The 26,663-nt window shown below is 41.9% G+C and overlaps 1 protein-coding gene and 1 long non-coding RNA gene across 3 annotated transcripts in view; one reads left to right on the top strand and one right to left on the bottom strand.

The window, feature by feature from the left end:
* Positions 1–38: 38 nt before the first annotated feature.
* OPTN (optineurin) overlaps positions 39–26,663 on the bottom strand; it is a 63,191-nt gene continuing 36,566 nt past the window's right edge. Inside the window, exons 10-15 of one of the 2 annotated variants that reach the window (XM_080660962.1) lie at positions 26,543–26,636; positions 24,427–24,585; positions 14,154–14,284; positions 12,797–12,879; positions 7,243–7,398; positions 39–168 (exon numbers count right to left, since the gene is read on the bottom strand). In XM_080660962.1, coding sequence (XP_080517088.1) covers positions 7,274–7,398; positions 12,797–12,879; positions 14,154–14,284; positions 24,427–24,585; positions 26,543–26,636 — 592 coding nt within the window. In that variant the 3' untranslated portion in view covers positions 39–168; positions 7,243–7,273. Of the gene's footprint in view, positions 169–4,100; positions 7,399–12,796; positions 12,880–14,153; positions 14,285–24,426; positions 24,586–26,542; positions 26,637–26,663 lie in introns of those variants that run through there. The other variant, XM_080660961.1, reaches the window with a different exon arrangement.
* LOC308244857 lies at positions 132–15,399 on the top strand. The gene is made up of 3 exons (XR_013960180.1): positions 132–214; positions 325–485; positions 14,701–15,399. It is a non-coding gene; the product is annotated as an uncharacterized lncRNA (long non-coding RNA).

Here is a 26,663-nt window from a genome sequence, read left to right on the forward strand (position 1 = left end):
AGACGTGAGGTCATTGGCTGCGTCAGAGCCCTTGGAGGAAACGACTGGGGAGGGGGGCCGAGGGCTGGGGGGAAAACGATCCGTACGTAGAGCAGCCTGATTGGTTCACGTGACCTGCGTCCTCTTTGTTGGGGGCAAGGAACTTCCGGTCGGTCAAGTCCTGGGCACCTTTAGGTGAAATAAAGAGTTTAGGTGTCCTCCAGCGCCACGAAGTGTAAGTATTCTCGGATGGTATTTTTACATGAGGTCAAAACTCAGTTCCTAACACTCTCCGGGCCTATGTCATCCAATCCTGAGCCTCATTTTCTCTTTCTGTTGCCTCAGGTATAGAAAGTGTTGGACAAAGACGTGATCCATATTCTAGGAATTCACGGTCTAATTTGGTAGATATGATATATGGTAATTAACATAAGGCGACTACTAATGAGTACCAATCTTGTGGAAGAGGAGGCAACAAAGGAGACGAGCGAGAAACATTAAAATAAGTACGTAAAACGAATAATGTGGATGATAAACTCCAGGTCAAGAATTTTTATTTTGTTTTTTTAATAAAAAGACCGTGTTTGAGCAGGTTGGGGAGGAGCAGTTAGATGTATAGAGAAAAGGGGTGGCTACCTGCTTAGACTCTGTAGTTAATTAAGACTAAGATTTTTAACTGCCTCATACTAACTGTGCAACCTTGGGTAAATTAACCTCTCAGAGCCTCAACTTACTCATCAGCGAAGTGAATAGTAATAACTATTTTATAGGGCATTGTGAGGATTGAGAAAACCTTGAAAATACACATACAATATTCTTACTACTTTCTTTGTGTTTTTTTTTGTTAATCCTCACCTGAGGATATTTTTTTCCATTGCTTTTTAGAGAGTGGAAGGATGGGAGAAGGGAGGGAGGCTCGGAAGGGGGTGGGGGAAGAGAGAGAGAGATGGGGATCCATGTGAGAGAGACTTTGATTGGTTGTCTCCCACAGGCACCCCAACTGGGGCAGGGATGGGACCTGCAACCCAGTTACGGTGCCCTTGACCAGGAATCAAACCTGCAACCCTGCAGTGCCTGGGACCAGGCACTATCCACTTTGCAACACTGGGACATTACTACTTTATAGGCATTGCTAAGGGAGATTGAGCTAACAAAGACAGGTACTCAGGAACTGAATGTACCAGAAACTGAAGGCAGAGAAGCACATTAGAAAACTGCCATAGTCCCAGACTATAAGAGTTGATGGGAAGAGACAAATAGGAAACATTATGAAGGAAAACCTGTCTGCTTTAGTAACTGAACAAAGGAAAGTTACTTTTGGCAGGAAAAGGAGAGGACAGTGGCCATGTTGGCAATACCCAGGAGAAACTGGCAGAGTTATAGAAATGGACTAGAAGTCTAAAGGAATTTATCATCTCTTCCCCTTGTTTTGGACAGGGGAAGAGATAATAAATTAAGGTGGTGGGGATGTTCTGGAGATTTCAGCAAGTGCCTTTAGATTTGTGATTGAAGCCACAGGGACATATCAGGGCTTCAAGTATAGGGTTTGGGATGGTTTAGTGCCGTGGTCGGCAAACTGTGGCTCGCGAGCCACATGCGGCTCTTTGGCCCCTTGAGTGTGGCTCTTCCACAAAATACCACGGCCTGGGCGAGTCTATTTTGAAGAAGTGGCGTTAGAAGAAGTTTAAGTTCAAAAAATTTGGCTCTCCAAAGAAATTTCAATCGTTGTACTGTTGATATTTGGCTCTGTTGACTAATGAGTTTGCTGACCACTGGTTTAGTGAATACAGTTGAGTTCTCTAAAGTAGAGATTGTGAAGCAGAATATCTGAGAATGTTTACCGGGTTAATGTACCAGATACTTAAATCAATTCTTCCATCCTTAGGCCCAGCAGGAGGCAGTGCTATTCAAAATCAGAAAATCAGACCTTCTACTGGGAGAAATAGCCACTTTTCACAGCCCCCCCACCCCACCTCCCTGTAGAAATCTGTTTACATTTGCCTTCACATCTGCCAAGCTGTATGGTGCAGAACTCTCGCAGTGGTTCTCAACCTTTCTAATGCCGTGACCCTTTAATACAGTTCTCATGTTGTGGTGACCCCCAACCATAAAATTATTTTCGTTGCTACTTCATAACTGTAATTTTGCTACTGTTATGAATCATAATGTAAATATCTGTGTTTTCCGATGATCTTAGGCGACCCTGCTAGCGGTTCTCAACCTGTGGGTCGCGACCCACAGGTTGAGAACCGCTGCAGTAGCAAAATTACAGTTATGAAGTAGCAACGAAAATAATTTTATGGTGGGGGGTCACCACAACATGAGGAACTGTATTAAAGGGTCGCGGCATTAGAAAGGTTGAGAACCACTGCTCTAGAGCCTCACCCCAAACTTGAGTTTGTCCAACAAACTGGACAAAGACCCTGTACTGAGAAAAATGTTACCCTTGATCAGAGGCAACCCTCTACTTAGAGATGAATGGCCCTACTAAGAAAGGGGAAAACCCAAGCTACTTAATTTTCATAACAGAATATTGTCTTTGCTGCTCAAATAAATGTCTATTGATTTTCAGCCAATCTAGAGGTTACTTTAAACAGCAGAGTATGATATTTTACAAAGGGAAGCCAATAAAAAACACTATCCTTGGTGGTTTCAATGAGCTCATTAGAATGTTCAACTCATCTTGGTTGTGCTGGGTTAATAACTACAATATATATTTTACATATGTGAAATACCTATCCAAGATTATAGCTCCATATATTTAAAGGACAAAATTTCTACATAAATCTCTCAGCTCATTGAGAGCTTCTTAATTAATATTTTGTATTATACTTTACATCTTTGCAATTACTTAGCTAGAAAAAAGTAACAAATTACTCAGCAATGACCAAATTTTCATAGCAAGAGTAATTTCAATAATTTTTAAATGACATACTATGTAAGTCAAAGAATGCCAAAGAGTGTTAAATTATTTCTACTTTTTATTTGCCTTTCATAGCAAAGCAGTTTGGGTACCTTTTGTTGCTCCATTAAAATATTTGAATATCAGTTCATATACTTGATTTCTGATGATGGCAAAATAAATTGGACATTTCATTAAAGGCAATTCCAAGTTAGCCCTTTTATTATAGGTCAGATGGAAGTGTTAGCCAGTTTTCACAAGAATCTTGATTTTTATGATGCACACAATATATTTTATCTGTGTTCATATTAAATAATCATAGTTCAAAGTTATTTTTTCTCATTTTTTAGAAAATAATACTTTATTTTTTTAGAACAATTATAGGATTACAGAAAAATTGAGTGGAAAGAATAGAGAGTTCTCATATCGCCCCTTCAACACATAATTTCCCATTATTAACATCTTGCATTAGTATGGGACATTTATTATAATTGTACATTATTACAATATTGATACATTATTATTAAGTTCATAGTTTACATTAGGGTTCACTCTTTATGTTATACATTCATGCAGAATAGTTTAACTGCCCTAAAACTCCTTTGCGCTCTTACCTATTCATCCCTCCTCCCCAACCCCCAACTTTTGACAACCACTAATCCTTTTACTGTCTCTATAGTTTTGACTTTCCAAGAATGTTATATAGTTGGAATCATACAGTATGTAACCTTTTCAGATTGGCTTCTTTCACTTAGCAATATGCACTTAAGGTTCCTCCTTAAACTATGTCTTTCCATGGTTTCATAGCTCATTTCTTTTTAGCACTGAATAATATTCCATTATCTGGATGTACCACAGTTTGTTTATCCTTTTACCTATTGAAAGGCATCTTGGTTGCTTTCAAGTTTTGGCAATTATGAGTAAAACTATTATAAACATTAATGTGCAAGTTTTGTGTGGAAATAAGTTTTCAGTTCATTTGGGTAAATGCCAAGGATTGCATGCCTGGTTTCCCAAGAAATTGCCAAACTATCTTCCAAAGTACTATTTTGCATTTCCACCAAAAATAAATGAGAGTCCCTGTTGTCCCATATCCTTGCCAGCACTTGGTGTTGTTATTGTTTTGGATTTTAGCCATTTAATAAGTGTGTGGTAGTATCTTGTTTTAATTTGCAATTCCCTAATGACATATAATATTGAGCATCTTTTCTTTTTTTTTCCAATATATTTTATTGATTTTTTACAGAGAGGAAGGGAGAGGGATAGAGAGCCAGAAACATCGATGAGAAAGAAACATCCATTAGCTGCCTCCTACACACCCCCCACCTAGGATGTGCCCGCAACCAAGGTACATGCCCTTGACCGGAATCGAACCCGGAACCCTTCAGTCTGCAGGCTGACGCTCTATCCACTGAGCCAAACCGGTTAGGGCTGAGCATCTTTTCATATGCTTATTAGCCTTCTGTATATTTTCTTTGGTGAGGTACCTGCTATTTTTTGCCCATTTAAAAAATTGGATTGTTTTATTACTGTTGAGTCTTGAGAATTCTTTGTATATTTTGGATATTAGTCCTTCATCAGATATCTGTTTTATAAAGATCTATTCCCAGTCCGTGGCTTGAGTTAGTTTTTGTAGAAGGTGTAAGGTCTGTGTATAGATTCAGGTTTTGTTTTTTTTTTTTCTTTTGCACATGGATGTTCAGTTGTGCCAGCACCATTTGTTAAAAATACTATCCTTTCTCCATAAATTCGCTTTTTCTCCTCTGTCAAAGACCAGTGAACTCTCTGTGTCTATTTCTGGGCTTGCTATTCTGTTCCTTTGATATATTTCTCTATTCTTTCACCAACATCATGCTATCTTGATTATTGTAGCTTTATAGTATTTCTTGAACTCTGGTAGTGTCCTCCAATTTTATTCTCCTGCAATACTGTGTTGGCCATTCTGAGTCTTTTGCCTCTGTATAAATTTTATAATCAGTTTGTTGATATCTACAAAATAACTCATTGAGATTTTGATTGGAATCATGTGGAATCTATAGATCAGGGTGGGAAGTATTGACATCTCAATACTGAGTGTCCCTTTACGTGAACGTGGAATATCTTTCCACTTACTTAGTTCTTTGAGTTTTTTCATCAGATCTTGTACATATTTTATTATATTTATACCTATTTCACGTTTTGGTGCTAATATAAATGTTAACTTTGCTTTTTAATTTCAAGTTCCAAGTGTTCACTGCTGGTGATATTAGTAATTTGTGTCTTATATTTTCAGTTAACCTGGCTAGAGGTTTGCCAATTTTATAGATAATTTCAGAGAATCAGTTTTTGGTTTTACTGATTTTTCTCTATTGATTTTCTGGTTTCAATTTAACTGATTTCTGCCCTGATTTTCATTATTTATTTTCTTCTGCCTTTTTTGTGTGTTTAATTTGCCATTCTTTTTCTAGTTAAAGTGAAAGCTTAGATTATTCATTTTAGATCTTTCTTCTTTTCTATATAGGCATTCAATGCTATAGGTTTCCTGCTAAGCATTGCTTTTGCTTCATTCCCCAAATATTGATGTTATGTTTTAATTTTGTTTAAATTTCTTTTGAGACTTCCTCAACCTGTGTACTATATACAGGTGTGTTGTTTAATCTCCAGGTGTTTAGAGGATTTCTAGGTATCTCAGAGTTGTGACCAACTTAATATTTTTACTTGACAAAGTAAAAGAGTATCCCCCAAAACTTAAATGTAAAACCATTTGGTTTGCTTTTCTGTTTAAGATAATATAGAAATCTATTTTCTCCAGTATAAAATAGTAGGGGAAAATTTAAACTAGAAGCCTTAAGCAAGAAATTAAAAGTAAAATTTTCATAGTTAATTTTAGAAATGTTTTTAAACAAACATTCTCCCTGGGCTGAAGTGGGAAATCTTTTAATCTAAATTGCTAGTGAATTTGTACAGTGTGTTCTCTTGGCATGAAGACATAATGAACTATTTTGATTTCTCTTTGATTTCCTGTTTGATTCCATATGTGTGTGTATTTATGTGTATTAAATCAATTTTGTCTAGGAGAGATTATTATGACAAAGCCAAACAGAGGATATATTTTAATTTTCTCTTAAATGTTATAGGCTTTAGATACATAGGTTATTGTTTACTTTTATGGCAGGCCCAGTATTAGTTAATAACTATAGGTTCACAAAATATGGCACATCCCTATATTTTCACCTCCTTAGCTAGAACACTTTCTAATTCAAACAACACATACTGGTCTCTAGTAAAGGGATTTGCTCATATTTATAGAATTAACAAAACAGATCTGAATCAAGCAATAAGCTTATATGAAGCTGAATCTGGAAAATGCATCCTATGAAATTAGCTAAATCACATTTGAACAATGTGAAAGATTCAAAGCAAAATTTTATTTTGCAATAACTTTTTTGTGATTGTGATTATATAGCCTAATCTAGGAAGAGAATGAAGAAATAGTGGTTCTTTTTAGAAATGAATAAACTTTCTACTGTACAAGTCCACATACCTGTAGCACAATGAAAGAATAAAGATGACTTCCTTGCACTGTGGTTATATCAAATCCAGTGAACCTAATGTATCCACTTCATCTAGGCCAAAAATTTTCCCTTTGTCCTGATGACCAAGTAAAAGCTCACAGTGCTCATATGAAAAAAGCCACATTATAACTTTGGTACAACTGTGGCTGCGATAAAACTACAACATACACATATATACACAACCCAAATAGGTCTGTCTTAAATGAATGAAGAAATATAATAATTTTTTCACAAATACTTCAGATATCTTTTTCTTGAAATCTGTGACCACTTCATTTTTCCTGCCTATTTAAAAGGTACTTAAAGTTTATCAGTAATACTTCTTCCATATAATTACATTTACTATGTCCCATGATGTCATACCCTCATTAACTAGATCAGCCGTGGGCAAACTACGGCCCGCGGGCCGGATCCGGCTGTTCTATCCGGTTCTCTTGCTCTCCCCTCCGCTCCTTTACTTTCAATTTATATTAGTTCACACAAACACTCCATCCATGCTTTTGTTCTGGCCCTCCGGTCCAGTTTAAGAACCCATTGTGGCCCTCGAGTCAAAAAGTTTGCCCACCCCTGAACTAGATGAACCAATAGTTCAGTGCTCACCTAAACTGAACATTTAAAGAAATGACTCTGTTATCAGAAGAATGGTATGTTAAGAATTCTATTTTGCGATTTTATGGAAATCCACACAAAAAATGTCCTATATGGAACATACTGGTTTTCTTTTTCCTAAAACATAAGCCAAAATATTTGAGTGAAAACAAATAACACAAAAGTAGAACTCTTGGAGGAAAGAAATCTGACATTTACCAGCAGTTTGGGGGAGGCGAAATGTCAACACTTAGATGATGCAGTCCATGACATGAATTTGTAATGTATCTATGTCAGGCAGGACTTCTCCACACTTGGGGCAAGAATGAATTGGTATATTTTGCTGCTGTTGCTGCCAGTTCCTATCATCAGCTCCTGAGAATAAGCATGAAGTGAAATATTATTCCATTCCTTCCATGTTACAAGCAGTCTTATTTGATGGATTTTAATAACAGATGATTAATTTTAACATCAGTTAAACATTGTAATCTGTACCTAGTAGGAAGTGAATCCAGGTCATTTTTGTTTTTTACTGAAGTAATCTACACACACACAGAAAATCTCCAAAAGTAGTACCCGCTTCCTTATTATTTTAAGATTTAGGCTTTATTCTGGGTTCTAGGTACATGAAAATACATGGTTTTATTTCTAGATACCAGGAAATAGATGCTCTAGTAAAACCTAGAATATTTGAGAGAAGAAAGAGATAGATGAGGATATAAACTAAAGAGGAGAGATGTGGAAAAAATGATGAGAGCATGGAGATGTGGCATCCTAGAACAGTATGTATCTTCTTAGAAGCAAAGACAATAATTGTGTTTATTCGGCAGATACTTTTGAGTACCGTGTGAGATTGAAGAGAGGGATACAGATATGATGGGGGTGTGAGACAAGAAAAGTGACAGCGTGGCATGGGAGGGAAGTGCCGTGGCTGTGTCATGCACAAGGTGGTTTAGTGGAAAGACAGAGAAAGGCACCTGGCTCAGAATGCTCTGTGCAGACAGGCCCCCTGAATGAGGCTGATTCTACTTGAGAGGCCTAAGAATGAATAAGGGTTATCGAGGTAAAGTAAGTGAGGAGAAAGAATTGAAGAATTATTTCCCCCAATTTTGGAATGGGACTGAGATTCGAGTCTAAATCAAAGAATGCTTGAAATGAGCATTGACTCTAGGTAGGTCCCACATGAGTAAACTGTGGTCAGTGCTGGAAATGATTCCTGGCTCCGGGGCATCTCCTTCATCTGACCTTTCTTGACAAATGCAAACCATTTTGGTTTTGTAGCGTCTCCACACAGATCTCCAGAATTCATTCAAATCCTCAAATGTTTGTTTGCTTTTTTGGAGGATGACAGTGGAGGTAACCTTTAACATGGCTATTTGCTTCTGAGCATATTTGAATTGAATAACATGTGAGACTATTATAGTTTGTGTTTAGCAAACTTTAGAAGTACACTTGAATAGAAATATTGATCACAAGACATGATTTCTAAAGCAGGGAGATTTCTCCCTCTTTTATTGAATTTATTGGATGACACTGGTCAACAAAATCATATAGGTTTCGGGTACACAATTCCACAACACACCATCTGTACACTACATGGTGTGTTCACCAGCTCCCTCACCCCCCAAACTCTTTCACTGCTACTCCTACACCCCACTCTGGCAATCCCCACACTGTTGTCCCTGTAACAAGGAGCTTTCTGATGGTCTCATTGTTCTACATTAGGGATCAGTAAACTTTTTCTGTAAAGGGCCAGAGAATAAATACAGGGTGGGGCAAAAGTAGGTTTATACTTGTTCAAATGGAAAATAATACAATAATTAAGAAATAATAATACAAGAATAAATTGTTTCACATACAACTATAAACCTACTTTTGCCCCACCCTATATTTTAGACTTTGCATGTCATATTTCTGTCACAGCTACTCAACTCTGTTGTCATAGACAATAAGTCAACAAAAGTGCATGACTGTGTTCCAATAAAACTTTATTTATTAAAACAGGTCAGATTTGGCCTGTGAACTGCAGTTTGTCAAACCCTGCTCTAGAGAACAACTAGCCAACTCTCAGGGACTGTTGACTTTTCATTTAAAGCTCCATTGCATTGAAGTGTGCCTTTTTTTTTTTTTTGTCCTGACCTAGGTTTAAAGACTCAGACTTGGGATTATGGGTTCCCTCTACCTCCTGGCTCTTCACTATAAAATAAGCTTAGTCAGTTTTCATTATTAACACATTACACTCATTTCAGCCTTTGCCCTTTCATTCTCATACTGAACTTATCTAAATCCTAGCTTAAAGGTCAAGCTTATAGTCACATCTTTTCAAAGCCTATCTCAACTTGTTCAGCCCTGAATGATCATCCTTTCTTCTTACCTTTAGCAATATTATTTCTATTACTGAAGTATTATCTTGTACTAGAGGTCCGGTGCACAAAATTCGTGCACTGAGGGGGGGGGGAGTGACCCACAGCCCAGCCTGCACCCTCTCCAATCTGGGACCCCTCGGGGGATGTCCAACTGTGGGATTGGGCCTAAACCGGCAGTCAGACATCCCTCTCACAATCCGGGACTGCTGGCTCCCAACCACTCGCCTGCCTGCCAGCCTGATCACCCCCTAACCACTCCCCTGCCAGCCTGATCGATGCCTAACTGCCCTCCCCTGCTGGCCCAGTTGCGTTCAACTGCCCTCCCCTGCCAGCCTGGTCACCCTTAACTGCCCTCCCCTGCCGGCCTGGTCACCCTTAACTGCCCTCCACTGCCAAACTGGTCACCCCCAACTGCCCTCCCCTGCAGGCCTGGTCCCCCCACAACTGCCCTCCCCTGAAGGCCCGGTCCCCTGCCAAATTCCCTCCCCTGCCAGCCCAGTAACCCCCAACTGCCCTCCCCTGCAGGCCTAGTCCCCCCCCCAAATGCCCTCCCCTGCCTGCCCAGTTGCCCCTAACTGCCCTCCTCTGCCAGCCTGGTCCCCCCCAAATGCCCTCCCTTGCCAGTCCAGTCACCCCCAACTGCCTTCTCCTGCCAGCCCGATCGCCCCTAACTGCGCACCCCCTGCAAGCCTTGTCACCCCCAACTGCCCTCCCCTGCAGGCCTGGTCCCCCCACAACTGCCCTCCCCTGCATGCCTGGTCCCCCCAACTGCCCTCCCCTGCAGGCATGGTCACCCCTAACTGCCTTCCCCTGAAGGCCTGGTCGCCTCTAACTGCCCTCCCCTTTTGACCTGATTGCCCACAACTACCCTCCCCTGCCGGACATCTTGTGGTGGCCATCTTTGACCACATGGGGGCGGCCATCTTGTGCGAGGGTGTGAGGGTCAATTTGCATATTATGTCTTTATTATATAGGATTATGAATTCATCTTTGTATGTGCACATCCTGTCTCTCCAACTAGACCATACGCCCTCACAGATCTGACCATGACTTATGCCCATTTGTTTCCTTGTGCTCAGACAGTGACCTAGACCAGATTAGACACTTAGATGGCTGTTGCTGCTGATGAAATATACTGAGAGGGGCTCCATTTAAGGCAGCTTTGTTAGAAAATGAAAAAAAAAAAATCTTAAGACATCTTATCTCTGGAATATTGTTTTTTTATAAAACAATAAAGCTTATTAGGAATAAATTTACACTTTGTGATGATTTTTAGATTATAAATGTAAACCAAAGAGTGACCAATTCTTGTTTCAATTATTTTTCTTTTTAATGTAAATAAGCATTTGTCTTATATAGTTATGATGAATGGAAATCGTCCCTTAAAAATCCAGGTGCAAGAGATCACCCTTTTTGACTCAAGACAAGTGTGTAGGTACTTCTGGATATGAGCTATATTGATGTTCCTAGGATATTTAAAACTAGGTTAGAGAAAATGCTTAGCAGTGCTTAAGTGGGTAGATGCAGCTTTCAGAGAAACATAGCTTTACCCATTGATGCTAAAAATGCCTGAGGCTATTATTTATGCCAGTTCATATGCTGCTACCTCTGCCCCATGAATACTATGTTTACCTGTACCCTGAATTACTACCGATAATATTTACTTTAGCCTGTTTTTTTTTTCCTGTAAAAGAATTTTGGGTAGTGGTAGGGGGAATAGGAGGAGATGGAAGGTGTAAAAGGGGTACTCAGAGACATTTCCCCAAGATTTAACATTTAACTATACATACTAATAATACTTCCTTGCTGCTGATAACATTGTGATCTAGTTCCATTTCAATAGTCAGTTGCTTTGTGGAAGGGATAGACTTGTCCAGCGTTATGAAAGAATTTAAAGAAATTTCACAGTTTTATGTGAAATTTAGGATGACATCCTAAAGCCAGTGTCTTCTTACTGGCATTATATTAACTTTTCTTCTTGTCATGTCAGTCTTTGATCCTTTGAGTGTTGTTTTTTTTTTCATATCTAGAATCAAGGATAACACTTCCCTTTCAGTATTAAGACCATGATTTATTACAAATTTCAGAATATTATTACTAGTGTATTAAAACCATATAATAAACATAGCATCTTACTTTTAATAAGTTCCATGATCAATTTCATTCAGGAAATTAAAATCTGGATGTAGAACATAATTAATGACAATATTTCATGCAGTACCATGTAGGGTTATGGGACAGATAACCTTGGGTTCCATGAGGCTCACAGAGTCTTGGGTTTGATGGTCTAGTTCTGCCCCTAATTCACCTTGTGATCCTGAATAATTTAACCTTGACTTCTGTAAGGTAGTGATGATATATATCTGATAGAAATTTGTGAGGATTACATGAAATAATGTATATGAATGAAAAGATCAGCACAGGGACCACTCAAAGTAAACTCTCAATAAATGGTAACAGGTGGTGGGTGAAGATATAAGCTCTGGGAGAGCTTATTTAAAAGACATTTAAGTGTTTGTTTAGAACACATAAATAATTATAATAAACTAGAGACCCAGTGCACGAAAATTTGTGCACAGGGTGGGGAGGGGGTCCCTCAGCCCGGCCTGTCCCCTCTCACAGTCCAGGAGCCCTCAGGGGATGTCCTACTGATGGCTTAGGCCCGTGGGGAGCGGGCCTAAGCCGCAGTCTGGCCTCCCTCTATGGGAGGCGACCGGCCTATCGGGAAGGCGCCGTCCCCATCACCTCGCTACTGCTGCCACTGCCAGGCACCACGGCTGCCTGCCCTCGGCCCCCGCAGCCGCCACGGCTTTGTCCGGAAGGATGTCTGGAAGGACATTTTGACTGTTCGGTCTAATTAGCATATTATGCTTTTATTATTACAGATAGCAGGTAAGTACGAAAACAGGAATAAAGTACTTTGGAAATTCAGGAGGGAGAGGTCACATTCTATTGGTATCATAAAGCTGGTATTTGAAATGGTTTTTAAAGATGGGATAAGAGTTTATTTACTGGAGAGAGACTGGAGGAATACAAGGATATGAGGGAAGGGCATCTACATGAAGGACACTCCATAAACAAGTATATGTAGGTATACACATTTATGGCAAGTTCAAGGAACAAGGAACGATTTAGTTGGCTAATTGCTGTAGGGGAATGCAATGAGAGAAGGCTTAAAAGTTTGGCTATGCCAGGCCTTAACTGTCAGCATGAAGAGTCTGGTCTGGATTCAGTAGGTAATGGATGGAGAGTGGAGTACTATGGAAATAGGCTGATGGGTACTCTATTTTTTGGTAGCTTGATTTGAAATTCATTATATAGGATGTAGAGGAATTTTTTTTCAAGCATCTTCTTCAAGGATAGTTATTCCCTGGATTCCTGAAAGCTTAGAATCACACATGACTCACCTCTTTGAACGAGGTAGTCCTGTTGGTCGGGGTCACTGGTTCTGGCTCCATGACGGCTCTGCATTTCCATCAAGGACTGCCTACTGGGATTAAAAGCAATACTCTATGTGATGTTCTAAAATCCTGAAACATGACATTAAGCACACATTCAGTAGAAGTATGAGAAAAAAAAAAGAGCTGAACTGTATACAATGCCAAGGTGCATAGAAACTAGAACTTAAGACTAACTTGAGTTGTAGATATTATTGGTACTAGGACATGATGTAGTAAAAGTAAATAACAATTAAGATTTTTAAAAAAAGTCAATTATGAAATAACCAAACTGTTCATTGGTAAGGGAATGTATTAGAAAAAAGTGGCATACTTCTAATGAAACACTACAGAGCAATTAAAGAGAATTAATTAAATCTGCATATATATACACAATTCAAAAAATCACAATGTTATGTAAAGCAAATTGCAAAACTATGTATAGTGAACATTTTGTAGCTTAAGCATAGAGAAATTAGTATTATCTTATTTTAAGATATATAGATGTGTATATATGTAAAAATATAAAACAGATGGGGATGCTACCCACAAAATTCCAGGCAGTATGGGGAAAGGGAGAGAGAAATATAATACAGGCTGGGGAACAACAAGACTTCAATCTCATCTGCAATAGAAATATACTTTTTTTCTTTTTTAAAAATATATATTTTATTGATTTTTACAGAGAGGAAGGGAGAGAGATAGAGAGTTAGAAACATCGATGTTTTGATAGAAACATCTATCAGCTGCCTCCTGTACACCCCCTACTGGGGATGTGCCCACAACCAAGGTACATGCCCTTGACCGGAATCGAACCTGGGACCCTTCAGTCTGCAGGCGGACGACACTCTATCCACTAAGCCAAACCAGTTAGGGCTACTTTTTTTCTTTTAATAAAAATATGCTTGAAGCAAATAAAAGAAATACGAGTAACTGTCAATTCTGGATGGGGTTCATATTGATGTGTATTTTGATCTCTGTATTTTTATTTTTCTATATATTTCAAATTTTTCTCAAAATGAAAATTTAAAGGACAGAAGTAATTTTAGCAGTATTTCTTTTAAGATACATTACAGAATTATTTTAAGTGTTAGGACTATTTCATCTATAACAATGGCAAGATATGTCTTTGGAACACAACGTCATGTTTTTACAGTTAAAAGCAAAGAACTTGATCAGGTTTCCACAAAACACTGCCAGGTCTTGTAAGTCAAACTAAGCACAGGAACCCAGTGAAATGTAGCCAGAGATTCTTATAGCTCAAATTAGGAACCATATTTGACAGGTCCCATGTTGAAATGTGCTCTAAGTCTTCCCCTCACCTTACCTGCCTCCATCTTCAAAAACATTACTGTCTTTCAGCAAAATTGCCAGTTGCAATGCCAGTTGCTCCTTTTCTTCATGAATCTTCTCTCTTGCTGCTCTTTCAGCATGAAAGTCCGAGCAGTAAACCTCCATCTGTTAGAGGAAGAAAGAGACAGCAGTTACTATCTAGATGAGGTAGATTCTCTATAGCTCACCTGTTGAGGTGAAAAGACAGTGCTGCAGCTGTGGTATGACTATGACAGGTACATGTTCCTGGTAGAAACAAATATAGTGACCAGGATGTTCCAACTACCTTCAAGTAGAAGACGCAAGTTCTGTATGTGTGTGCACTTTAAACAATTAGAACTCAGCAATTAGATTGATATAGATGGTTTAAGTACTGTATATAGCATCAATTCAGTAAAATTCTTTGGTCTCTTTTAAAAAAATAATATACAGGATTAGCTTAATATAGTAAACTAGAGGCCCAGCGCATGAAATCATGTGGGTAGGGTTCCTAGGCCTAGCCTGCGATCAATGCCATCTTCTGTCTGTTCGCCAATCCCCAGGCCAAACGCTGCCTCTGCCACTGGGGCAGTTAGGTTGTGGGCACGCCCCACAGCTTCTGTCAGCACCACAAGCCCCAGCAGCAGCGGCGGTGGCGCCCGTGTGAGCGCCCCGAGTGGGCAGCATGTTCCATCAGCGGCCAGCCTGGCGCACGCGCATGGAGGTGAAGTTGCCAGTGCCCACTTTCCCGCCAGCTTGAGCCCCCGAGCAGCCATGCACACATGGAGGTGAAATCACCAGCACCTGCTTTCCTGTCAGCCTGAGCCCCTGAGTAGCCGGGGATGAGCTGGGGATCCCAACGACTTGATAGCCAGCCTGGTCCTCCTGCCACCCACCCCAGTTCCCCTGTTCAACATCGCTGATCAATCGGAGCCTTTGGGCCAGGGGGCGGGACCAAGAGGTCAGCCGTTATGCCTGCTCGCCAGTCCCCAGTTCCGCTCTGCCGCCACCCATCCACTTCCCCGTGGTTCCCTGTTCACTTGCGGGTGGGGGTGGGAAGGTGGGGGTGGTGGGGGAGGGGAGGACCGAGAGGTGGTCAATGCACCTCATGGTGACTGGTCGAGCGGTCGTTCTGGTGGTTATGCTTATGGTCCCTGGCCTTCTATTATGTAGGATGGTTTATTTACTTTGTCAAGCATATTTATGAAGGCTGGCCTTAAGTTAAATTTAAAATAATAAATATATGCTATTTATTGAATTCTAAACACGTGTGAAGTTCTATGTTTACTGTCTTCATTTTATCAAAAATCCTGGGAATGTAAAATTGCTATGCTCATTTCATATTACAAGTTCAATAGCTCTTAATCTTTGGGAGATTATTTAAGAGGTCAAGCCAGCATTTGAACTCAGATTGAAGCCCATATACCATGGACCCTTCCATATACCACGTCACTTCCCATAGAGGGAGGTTGCCTCCAAGATTGCGCTAGTGATCATCACCTGTTGGTATTCATAACCTCATGTATTCCCTCCCACAATGAATAGGGCTAACCTGTGCAACCACTAGGATACTGTGCTTCTGAGACTAGGTCATAAAAGACACTGTGGCTTCTGCCTTGTTCTCTCCTGGATCACTTGCTCTGTGGGAAGCTAGCTGCCATCATGAAGTGCTGAAGTAGCCATATAGAGAGGCCTCTAGGTGAGGAACTGAGGCCTTCCACCCACAGCCAGGTGAGTGAAACATCTTGGAAATGGATCTTCCTTCTTGAGTGCAGCCTCATAGGAAACCCTAAGCTAGAATCACGCTGTAAGGCTGCTCCTGGATTCCTGGCCCACAGAAAGTGTGTGAGATAAAAAGTGCTTACTGTTTTAGCTGCTAAGTTTGGAGAGCAATTTGTTATCTAGAAATAAATAAATATTATATGATAGCAATTTCTTAAGTTATAAAATTATAAAGTAAAAATGAACTACTTAATAGTGAGTTGAGCATTATTCTAATACCAGTTTTTAACTTGCTATATTTAAAATTAGGGGTTTTTTATTTTCAAATTTAGGGGTTCTAGGATATAAATTTTAACATTACTTTTAAAAGTAAAATTAAAAATTTTAAATATTTCATCACAATTGTAGTTCAAAAAGAAAGCATGTAATAAAGAGATCTTTGTAAGAGAGTTCCTGCCATCTGTGAGTAATGCAAAATTTTATGTTATCATTGATGGATCATGGGCTTTTTTGAGTCAGACCTAAATTTGAGTTAAGAGTCTTCAATTCAGATTTGAGCTACTAAGAATTGGGTCTTTGTTTTGTCCATTCCTATATCCCCAGCAGTGAGAACAGTGCCTGACATATTATAGGTGCTCAAAAAGAGACTTGTTGAATAAATGAACAAGAATATTCATCAAAACAAAACAAATGTCTGTGTATAGAATATGGCAGAAGTACATGACTACAGTATCATGAGGTGCCCAAACAAAGGAAACACTATAAAGAGCTCAGGTTGAGATTCTGTTCCTATAGAAATACATTAAAGCCCTAAGTCCATTCAACCCTCTCCATACTTCACTGAGTCAGCCACTCTGGGCAGCTGGTAATGAGTATATAAGGACTAGAGGCCCGATGCACGAAGATTCGTACAAGAATGGGCCTTCCTTCCCCTGGCTGCCGGCACGGCCTTTGCTCTGGCCGGAGCTGCCTTTCCACTCTGGCCTGGAGCCGCCTTTCCGCTGCCCAGAGGCCCGGAGCAGCTGAGGTGGTGTGGAACGCCACTCGGCGCCTGCGTATGCAAAGATGCAGGTTGCCATCTTTGGTGGGTTAATTTGCATACTCCTGATTGGCTGGTGGGTGTCACGAAGGTACAGTCAATTAGCATGTTACTCTTTTATTAGGTAGATTAATAAACTGTTAACATTGTTATATTAAAAATTAGAGGCCCAGTGCATGAAATCCATGCATGGGTGCAGTCCTTAGGCCTTGCTGGTGATAGAAGTGCGAGCCTCTGGTGTGGAAGGGCAGGTCCCAGCTGATCTCTGGGCCCTGGGCAGCACCTGGGCCTGCGGGCCTCTACGTGCCCCCCTTCGCCTGAGTTACGGCGCCTGAGTCCACATAGAAGCTTGGCAGGCAGCGTGCTCTCTCCCAGCCAGCCTTGAAGACTGGCTCCTGTGTGAACCCACAGGGAGCCCGATCAGCCCTTGTCGTCCCAGCGGCTGCGGCCTGGCTCACCCGGAAGAGTCTGCGCGGGTGCAGGCTGGGCTCCTAGCGGGCGCCTGGCACCTGAGCGCAAGGGGCTTCCCTGGCACGTGAGCCGTGGTGTCCCAGGGGAGGGTAGCAGGGAGAGTGAGAGAGAGCTCAGAGGACACCCCACATTCTCACTGCACCTCGGTCCCCATTACCCCCACCCCCACAGGTAGCCGGCGCGAGGTCACAGCGCATTGCTAACGCCTGCCATGTTCCGCACTGCCCCCTTGAGGTCAGTGCACGTCATAGCAAGCGGTCGAACTCCCTGTCAAGGGGAAAATTTGCATATTAGGCTTTCATTATATAGGATAATGTGTTTACCAGGTTGGGAAACATTTCGAAGAATGATGCAAGCATGTGGGGAAACACATCTACTTTTGGTGAAGGAATAATCTTGGATGTGCATTTCTGAAAAACAGCTTGGTAAGATATATCTTGAGTAAAAATATTGTAGAACAATAAGTACAGATAGTGTAATCTCATTTTTAAAAAATATATTTTTATTTCAGAGAGGAAGGGAAAGGGAGAGAGAGAAACATCAATGATGAGACTCATTGATTGGCTGCCTCCTGCATGCCTCCCACTGGGGTTCAAGCCCATAACCCAGGTATTATGTGCCCTTGACTGGAATCGAACTCGGGACCCCATAGTCTGCAGGCCAATGCTCTGTCCACTGAGCCAAACTGGCTAGGGTGTGTAATCCCATTTTTAATTAAGCAAACAAAAAAAAAAAAAAAGAAAAAGAAATATACACTCACCAAAATGGAATTTGGGACACTTGAATTTCCACTTTCTACTTTCTACATTTCTCTATAGTCTAAAAATTGTATTTTATAATGAATAGTATTGTTTATGTAATTCAAAAATAAAAATATTTTATTACCATATAATCCTAAAACCACCTCTGAAATAGATCTCTAGTTACTGAGAAAGAAGAAGTTACTTCCCACTTTTTTGTGATTTTTAAATCTCAGGTAGGATGTATTCTCACTCACAAACTCTCCTCCAAGTACTTCACCAACCAGAAACCAGAGTAGGCCAAAACAGTCACAAGCCAACTGTACACAAATTCTTCCAGACAATAAAAGGAGAAATGTGTCTTAACTTGGTTTTATAAAGCCAGTGGAAACTTGATATCAAAACCTGACAAGTATATTAGCAAAAGGAAAATTCTAGGCCAAGTTTCCTTAAGAATATAGATTCAAAAATCCTAATATATATATAGAGAATAATTCAAGAAATGCAGTTTGCTTAATATTTAAGAAATCAATTTGTCTCACCACATTACCTAACTATATCATTATATAAAGAAAAAACATTTCTTACATAAAATCCAACATCTATTCAAAATAAACATTTTTTGGCAAACAAGGATAGAAGGAAATTTCATAAGTTTGTTAAGTGATATCTACGAAAAGCCCATACTTAATCGTGAAATGTTGAAGGCATAGTCTCTGAGATGAGAGTAAGGCAAGACTGTCTACCATATCTATAGTTATACTAGAGGCCCAATGCACGAAATTTGCGCAAGGGGCTCGGCCCTTGCAACCATGGTGGCTTGCTTCAGCCCTCACAGCTGAGGCGGCTTGCCTCGGGCCTCACAGCGGGGCAGCTTGCCTCGGCAACTTGCCTCAGCCCTCGCAGCCCTGGCTTTGTCCGGAAGGAGGTCTGGAAGGTCGTTTGGCTGTCTGGTCTAATTAGCATATGATGCTTTTATTATTATAGATAACACTAGAGGCCCAGTGCATGAAAATTGTGCATTGGTAGGGTCCCTAGAGGCTGCCTGCCAGGGGGGCCTCCCTTCCCCCAGCCGCCTGCTGCCCCCGGCAGCCATGTTCCACGCTGCCCCCTGGTGGTCAGCACACGTCTAACTCCTGGTAGGTCAAACTTCTGCCTGTGGGGACAATTTGCATATTAGCCTTTTATTATATAGGATTACTAGAGGCCTGGTGCATGAATTCGTGCACAGGTGGGGTCCGGCCAGCCTGCCCCAATTGGGGCCGATGGGGCTGGGCCGGCAGTGGGGAGGGGCCGTGGGCAGTTGACTAGCTGGCTCCACCCCCGATTGGGGGGGCTATTGGAGGTGGGGCTGGCCGGGGGGAGGAGCTGTGAGTGGTTGGCCAGCTGGCTCCCCCCCTGGTTGAACTCCTGGTCGAGGGGACAATTTGCATATTAGCCTTTTATTATATAGGATACTGGGGTCCCAGCCAGTGCAACAAGGCAAGATAAATAAAAAGTAGAAAAACTGGAAAGGGAAAACAAACAAACCCTGTCATTATTCAAATGATATACTGGTCTAAAAAAATTCAGAAATACTAGAATTAAAATGTGAGTTGAGCAAGTTTACTGCAGACAAAGTCAATATATGAAAATCAATTGTATTTCTATATAACAGCAATCCTTAGAAAATGGAGTTTTTAAAAAGATGCTATTTATAATAGTATCATCAAAATATAAAATATCTAGGAATCCTATATAATAAAAGCATACTATGCAAATTGACTGAACGGTGGAATGACCTGTCACTATGACGCGCACTGACCACCAGGGGGCAGATGCTTAATGCAGGAGCTGCCCCCTGGTGGTCAGTGAGCTCCCATAGGGGGAGTGCCGCTCAGCCAGAAGCTGGGCTCACAGCTGGCGAGCCCAGTAGTGGTGGTGGGAGCCTCTCTCGCCTCCACTGCAAGCGGGTGGTAAGGAGCCAGGGGCCTGGATTGTGAGAGGGATATCTGCCTGCCAGCTTAGGGAGATCAGGCCTAAGCCGGCAGGCAGATATCCCCCGAGGGGTTCAGGACTGTGAGAGGGTGCAGACAAGGCTAAGGGACCCCCCTTACTAGAGGTACGAATCTCATGCACTGGGCCTCTAGTCCTATCTAATAAAGAGGGAATATGCTAATTGACCATCACTCCGTCACAAAGATGGCTGCACCCACAGCTGAGGCCAAGTTCCCATAAGGAGCCTTAATGAGCAATCAGCAGGGACCTGAGGCTATGCCCTCCCCCACCCCCGTGGGGCTTGACAGGGGACCTCAAGGTGCACTTCCTGTCCTGGTGCTGGGCCAGGGGACCTCAGGCTCCTCCCCCAACCCCAGCACCAGGCCAGGGGACCTCAGGCCACGCCCCCCACCAGGTAGGGCTTGACAGGGGACTCCAGGCTGTGCCCCCTACCCGGCAGGGCTTGATGGGGGACCTTAAGGTGTGATTCCTGCCCTGGTACTGGGCTAAGGGACCTCAGGATGCTCCCCCTGCCCCAGTGTCAGGCCAGAGGACCTCAGGCCGTGCCCCCCACCTGGCAGGGCTTGACGGGGGATGCACTTCCTGTCCTGATGCTGGGCTAGGAGACCTCAGGCTGCTCCCCCCACCCCAGCGCCAGGCCAAGGGACTTCAGGCTACGTCCCCCACCCAGCTGGGCTTGACAGGGGACCTCATGGCACACCCCTCACCCCGGTCTGGGCTGTGGGACCTCAGGCCACGCCCCCCCGTCCTGGTGCCGGGCTAGGGGACCTGAGGCTATGCCCCCTGCCCGGCAGGGCTTAACAACAGTGGGATTGGCCAGGTCTGGATCTAGCCCAATGCGGGGTGGGGGGGGGGGCCAGGTCTGGGTCTCAGGCAATTTTGAGGCATATGTGGGTGGGCAAAGACTTGACTCTGGGTCCCAGGGTATGCCCCAAACTCTGACAGGAGGAAGATTTTCATACACATTTTACTAATTTTCTTTAATCTCTGACACTTCTTTTGTAAAGAAAGGGCAAATAGCAATATTAAATTATTTCCTCTAATTAATCCCCTTTTAATGTACATGAATTTCGTGCACTGGGCCACTAGTAATCTAATAAAAGAATAAAATCTTTACTAAGAAGATTATAAAAATACTAGAGGCCCAGTACACGAAATTCGTGCACGGGGCGGGGGGGGGGGTTGTCCCTCAGCCCAGCCTGCACCCTCTCCAATCTGGGACCCCTTGAGGGATGTCCGACCACCCGTTGGGATCGGGCCTAAACGGGTGATCGGACATCCCTCTCACAATCCAGGACTGCTGGCTCCCAACTGCCCTCCCCTGCAGGCCTGCCCCACCCCCAACTACCCTCCCCTGCAGGCCTGGTCCCCCCAAATGCCCTCCCCTGCAGGCCTGGTCCCCCCTAACTGCCCTCCCCTGCTGGCCTGGTCCCCCCAACTGCTCTCCCCTGCAGGCCTGCCCCACCCCCAACTACCCTCCCCTGCAGGCCTGGTCCCCCCAAATGCCCTCCCCTGCAGGCCTGGTTCCCCCTAACTGCCCTCCCCTGCTGACCTGGTCCCCCCCAACTGCCCTCCTCTGCTGGTCTGGTCACCCCCAACTGCCCTCCTCTGCTGGCCTGGTCACCCATAACTTCTCACAACTGCCCTCCCCTGCAGGCCATCTTGTGGCGGCCATCTGTGTCCACATGGGGTCAGCCATCTTTGACCACATGAGGGCAGCCATCTTGTGTCTTGGTGTGACGGTCAATTTGCATATTACTCTTTTATTAGATAGGATTAGAGGCCCAGTGCAGGGGAAGGGGGGTGTGATTTTTCATCCTGGCCTGTGCCCTCTCACAATCTGGGATCCCTCGGGGGATGTCTGACTGCTGGTTTAGGCCCGATCCCCACAGGCCAGGGGATCTGGCCTAAAGCAGCAGTCGGACATCCCCCAAGGGATATAGCAGTGTTCCAAGCGGCAGGCGGCCAGTGAGGAGCCTGAGCTGGGGCTGGGCACCGCACCACTCGCGCTCATCCTGGACTGCTGTGCCTGCCACCGCTGCTTGGTAACACTACCGCGGAGTTGAGAGAGGCTCCCGCCACTGCAGCTGCGCTCACCAGCTGAGAGCCTGGCTTCTGGTTGAGCGGTGCTTTCCCTATGGGAGCGCATTGACCACCAGGGGGAAGCTCCTGTGTTGAGCGTCTGCCCCCTGGTGGTCAGTGTGCCTCATAGTGACTGGTCAACCAGTCATCCCGGTCATTTGGCATAATGGTCGCTTAGGCTTTTATATATATAGGTTATTGAGTAGAATTAAAGAAGATATGCCATATTCATGGATTGAGAGTCAATGTTGTAAAGATGTCAGTTATCTCCACATTGATTGATATATATTTAATACAATTCCAATCAAAACCCCAGTTGGCTTTTCTGTGTGAGTGAAAAATATCAAGTTTCTAAAATTTATATGAAAATGAAAAAGGGAAGGAAGACCTGAAGTCTTCTTAAAGAACATCACTGAGGTAGGAAGACTTATTCTACCAGATTCAAAACTTTTGATGCTTTATAAGAAAGATAGTATGGTACCAGAGCAAGGATATATAAATAGCCCAATGGAACAGTCCAGAGTCCAAAAAAAGACTCATAGGTACATAGATACAATATGTGACAAAGAAGGCAGCAGAGTACTTAAGAAAAGATGCCCTTTTTAATAAATAGTGCCATGTCAACAGGATATTCATATAGGAAAAAAACATTCATCCTTATCTTTATCTCCATATAGAAAAGTTAATTCCAGGTGGTTTCTAGATCCTAATGTAAAAGGAAAAACAATAAAACTTTTAGAAGACACAACAGGAGAAATCTTCATGGCCTCAAGGTAGTGAAAGTTTTTTAAACAGGCCACAAAAAGTATTAATCATAAATGAAAAACTGATAAATTGGACTTTAATAACAAATGAACTTTTGTCCATCAAAAGATACCTTTATAAGAGTGAAAAAGCAAGTCAGAATGAAAAAATCTGCAACGAATATAAAGAACTCCTATAAAGATTAAGAAAAAGCCAGAAAATCAGAAGAAAAGTGAGACCTGATCAGGTACTTCACAATAGGGGATAACTAGATGGCCAGTAAACATTTGAAAAAGTACTCAATCTTATAAGCCAGCGGTTGCCAACCTTTCAGACCTCATGGACCACCAGTGGTCTGCAGACCACCAGTTGGTGACTGCTGCTCCAAAGTTTCCTCAAACCAGTGGTTGCCAACCTTTTGTACCTCATGGACCACCAGTGGTCCACAGACCACCAGTTGGGGACCGCTGTTATAAGCCATCAAGGAAGTGCAAAGGAAATGAAACATCATTATATACCTACAGAATGCTTAAAAATAAATGTAAAAATACAGATATACAAGCATGAGTACTGATAATACTGTTGATTGGAATGAAAATGGGTACAACCACTGTGGAAAACTGTTTGGCATCACCTATTAAAACTCAGTACGCAGCCCATGTGCCCATTAGTAGATGAGCGGATAAAAAAGCTGAGGTACATTTATACCAAGGAATACTATGCAGCAGTAAAAAAGAAGAATCTCTTACCCTTTGAGACAGCATGGAGGGACCTGGAGAGTATCATGCTAAGTGAAATAAGTCAGTCAGAGAAAGACAAGTATCACAAAATCACACTCATATGTGGAATCTAAGTAACAAAATAAACTGATGAACAGACTGGATCCAGAGACATGGAAGCATGGAGCAGAGTGTGGAATCTCAGAGGGAAGGTGGGGGAGGGTGGGTGGGTGGGAGGTAATCAATCAAAGACCTTGTATGCATATATGCATAACACATGGACACAGACAATAGGGTGCTGAAGGCCTGGAGGGGGGTGACTGGAGGGGACCAATGGGGGGGAAAAGGGGACATGTAATATTTTCAACAAGAAAGAATTATTAAATAAAAAATTTTTCTTCATAAAAATCAACAACACTCAGTATGTGCATACTCTATGAACCTTCAATTCCACTCCTAGTTATGTAGCCAACAGAAAAAAATGTATAGGTAAACAAAGAGACATGCACAAAAATGTCACAGTAACATTAATCACAATTCTGCAAACTGGAAATAATTCAACTATCAACTGTAGAATGGATAACTTCATTGAGCTCTACACTTAAAAGTTTGGTGTACTTTCCACATGTGATATACTTCAATTAAAATATTTTAAAAATATTAATGGAAATAATATAAAATAAAATAAAACATATTTTAAACATCATCACTTTCCTATTTGAGAATATAAGTAGGATTAGCTTCACTCAGCTCATATTTCAAAATGTAGCTTACCTGCGCCCTAAGTATGGTCATGGTTTCCAGGTCCTCCTCCTGCTTGGCGATGGTCTGCTTCATCTCATCCATTTGAAGCTGCTTGGAAGCCAGCGCCTTCTCTGCCAGTTCCAGTTTTTCATTTAGGTCCTGCAGCACCACCTTATCCACTTTTTCTGACTGTAAAAGACAAGTTTATTCTAGAAATGGTTTTCAAACAATTCAATCTATTTTAGTAAAAGATTAGCTAAAGGTTTATTTTTTTAAAAAATGATTGGCTCTATGCGGTTTTGTTAATTAGCAATGATAACTTACTTGGATATTCATTTAACTTATGGCTTACAAATAATAATTTTCTAATTTAAAACAATAAAAAAAGAAAACACTAAAATAAGGGAAATTATAACTAACCCCGATCTCAGTGAGGTTGTAACTTGCTAATATTGCTACTTTTTCATTCATATTACTCCTACTTTGTAAAGTCGGTGGAAAGATGAAAAAAGTTTACATTAAAAATGTATACCCTAGCCCTAGCCAGTTTGGGACTGAATGGTCCCAGTTTCGATTCCAGTCAAGGGCACATGCCCAGGTTGTGGGCTCGATCCCCAGTAGGGGGCATGCAGGTGGCATTCAATCAATGATTCTCTCTTATCATCGATGTCTCTATCTCTCCCTCTCCTTTCCTCTCTGAAATCAATAAAAATATATTTTAAAAAATGTAGTAAGTCCTAGAGAGGAACAATAATTTATTAAAAAATAAATGAAAAACAAAAAGTATATTTATAAGGATATAAGTTCAAAGACTCCATCTAATTCAAAGCTTCCATCATCTTTATTTATTTATTTCAGCTTTATTGAGGTAAAATGGACAAATAAAATTATAAGATATTTAAAATGTACAATGTGATGATTTGATGTATGTATACATTGTGAAAGGACTCCTCCCATTAGGTTAATTAACACATTTGTCACCTTACATACCTACTCATGGTGTTAAAATGATCACATCATGCTGGGCATTATTACTAATTTAAGTTGCAGCCCAGTAAGTCCAGGGTCTTAGGTTCACTGATAGCAGACAAGCTAGCCTTGTAATAGTTCCATTCAGTAGATGTCCTCTCCAGCCTCAGCCAGCAATCTCACTCTGCACTACTCACAGAGGAGCCAATGCTCTCAGCTCTCCTACAAACCCACCCATTATGAGAAATGCTAAAAGTTTACTCCCTGACTATAGGACATTAGCACCACCTTCATACACAAAGCACATTATACAGGCATACCTCATTTTATTGCACTTGGCTTTACTGTGCTTTCCAGATACTGTGTTTATTACAAATTTGCCCTCCACCAGCAAAGAGGTTAAACTTGCTACAGGCTCAGATGATGGTTAGCATTTTTTATCAATAAAGTATTTTTTAAATTAAGGTATGTACATTTTTTAGACATAAAGCTATTGTGTAGTGAAACATAATTTTTATATACCTTCACAAACCATAGTGTAGTGAAACATAATTTTTATATACCCTCAGAAACCAAAAAATTCAAGTGACTTGCTTTATTGCAGTGGTCTGGAAGTGAACCCGCAATATCTCTCAGGTATGCCTGTACATACATAGAATATCAGAAGTTATAAGCCTTAGACACAAGAAATCCTATCCTATATAATAAAAGTGCAATATGCAAATCGACTGAACCATGGAACGACCGGTTGCTATGATGCACACTGACCACCAGGGGGCAGACGCTTAATGCAGGAGCTGCCCCCTGATGGTCAGTGCACTCCCACAGGGGGAGCGCTGCTCAGCCAGAGCCAGGCTCATGGCTGGCAAGTGCAGGCAGGCGGTAAGGAGCGAGGGGTCCCGGACTGCGAGAGCCCCAGACTGTGAGAGGGATGTATGACTGCCGGCAGGCGGACATCCCCCAAGGGGTCCCAGACTATGAGGACTCAGGCCGGGCTGAGGCCCCCCCGCTCCCAGTGCATGAATCTTGTGCACCAGGCCTCTAGTCAATTATAAACTGAAAAATAACCTTTGAAACCAGACTTAGTTTACATATAAAACCAACTACTATACATATAAAATGTTCAATAGTTTCCACCCCTTACTAGGCTAGCAAAGTAATTTTTTTCTATGAGTACCTCTTTCCGTTTTAATTCTTCAACTGTTTTCAATGCATTACTGAATTCTTGAAGAAGTTTGTTGTGTGTCAGCTGTAGAGTGGCTAATTTGGACCTGTTTAAAAAGAAATTGAGAAATGGA

This window comes from Plecotus auritus, assembly GCF_963455305.1.
Source record: "Plecotus auritus genome assembly, chromosome: 1".
Classification (NCBI taxonomy): Eukaryota; Metazoa; Chordata; class Mammalia; order Chiroptera; family Vespertilionidae; genus Plecotus; species Plecotus auritus.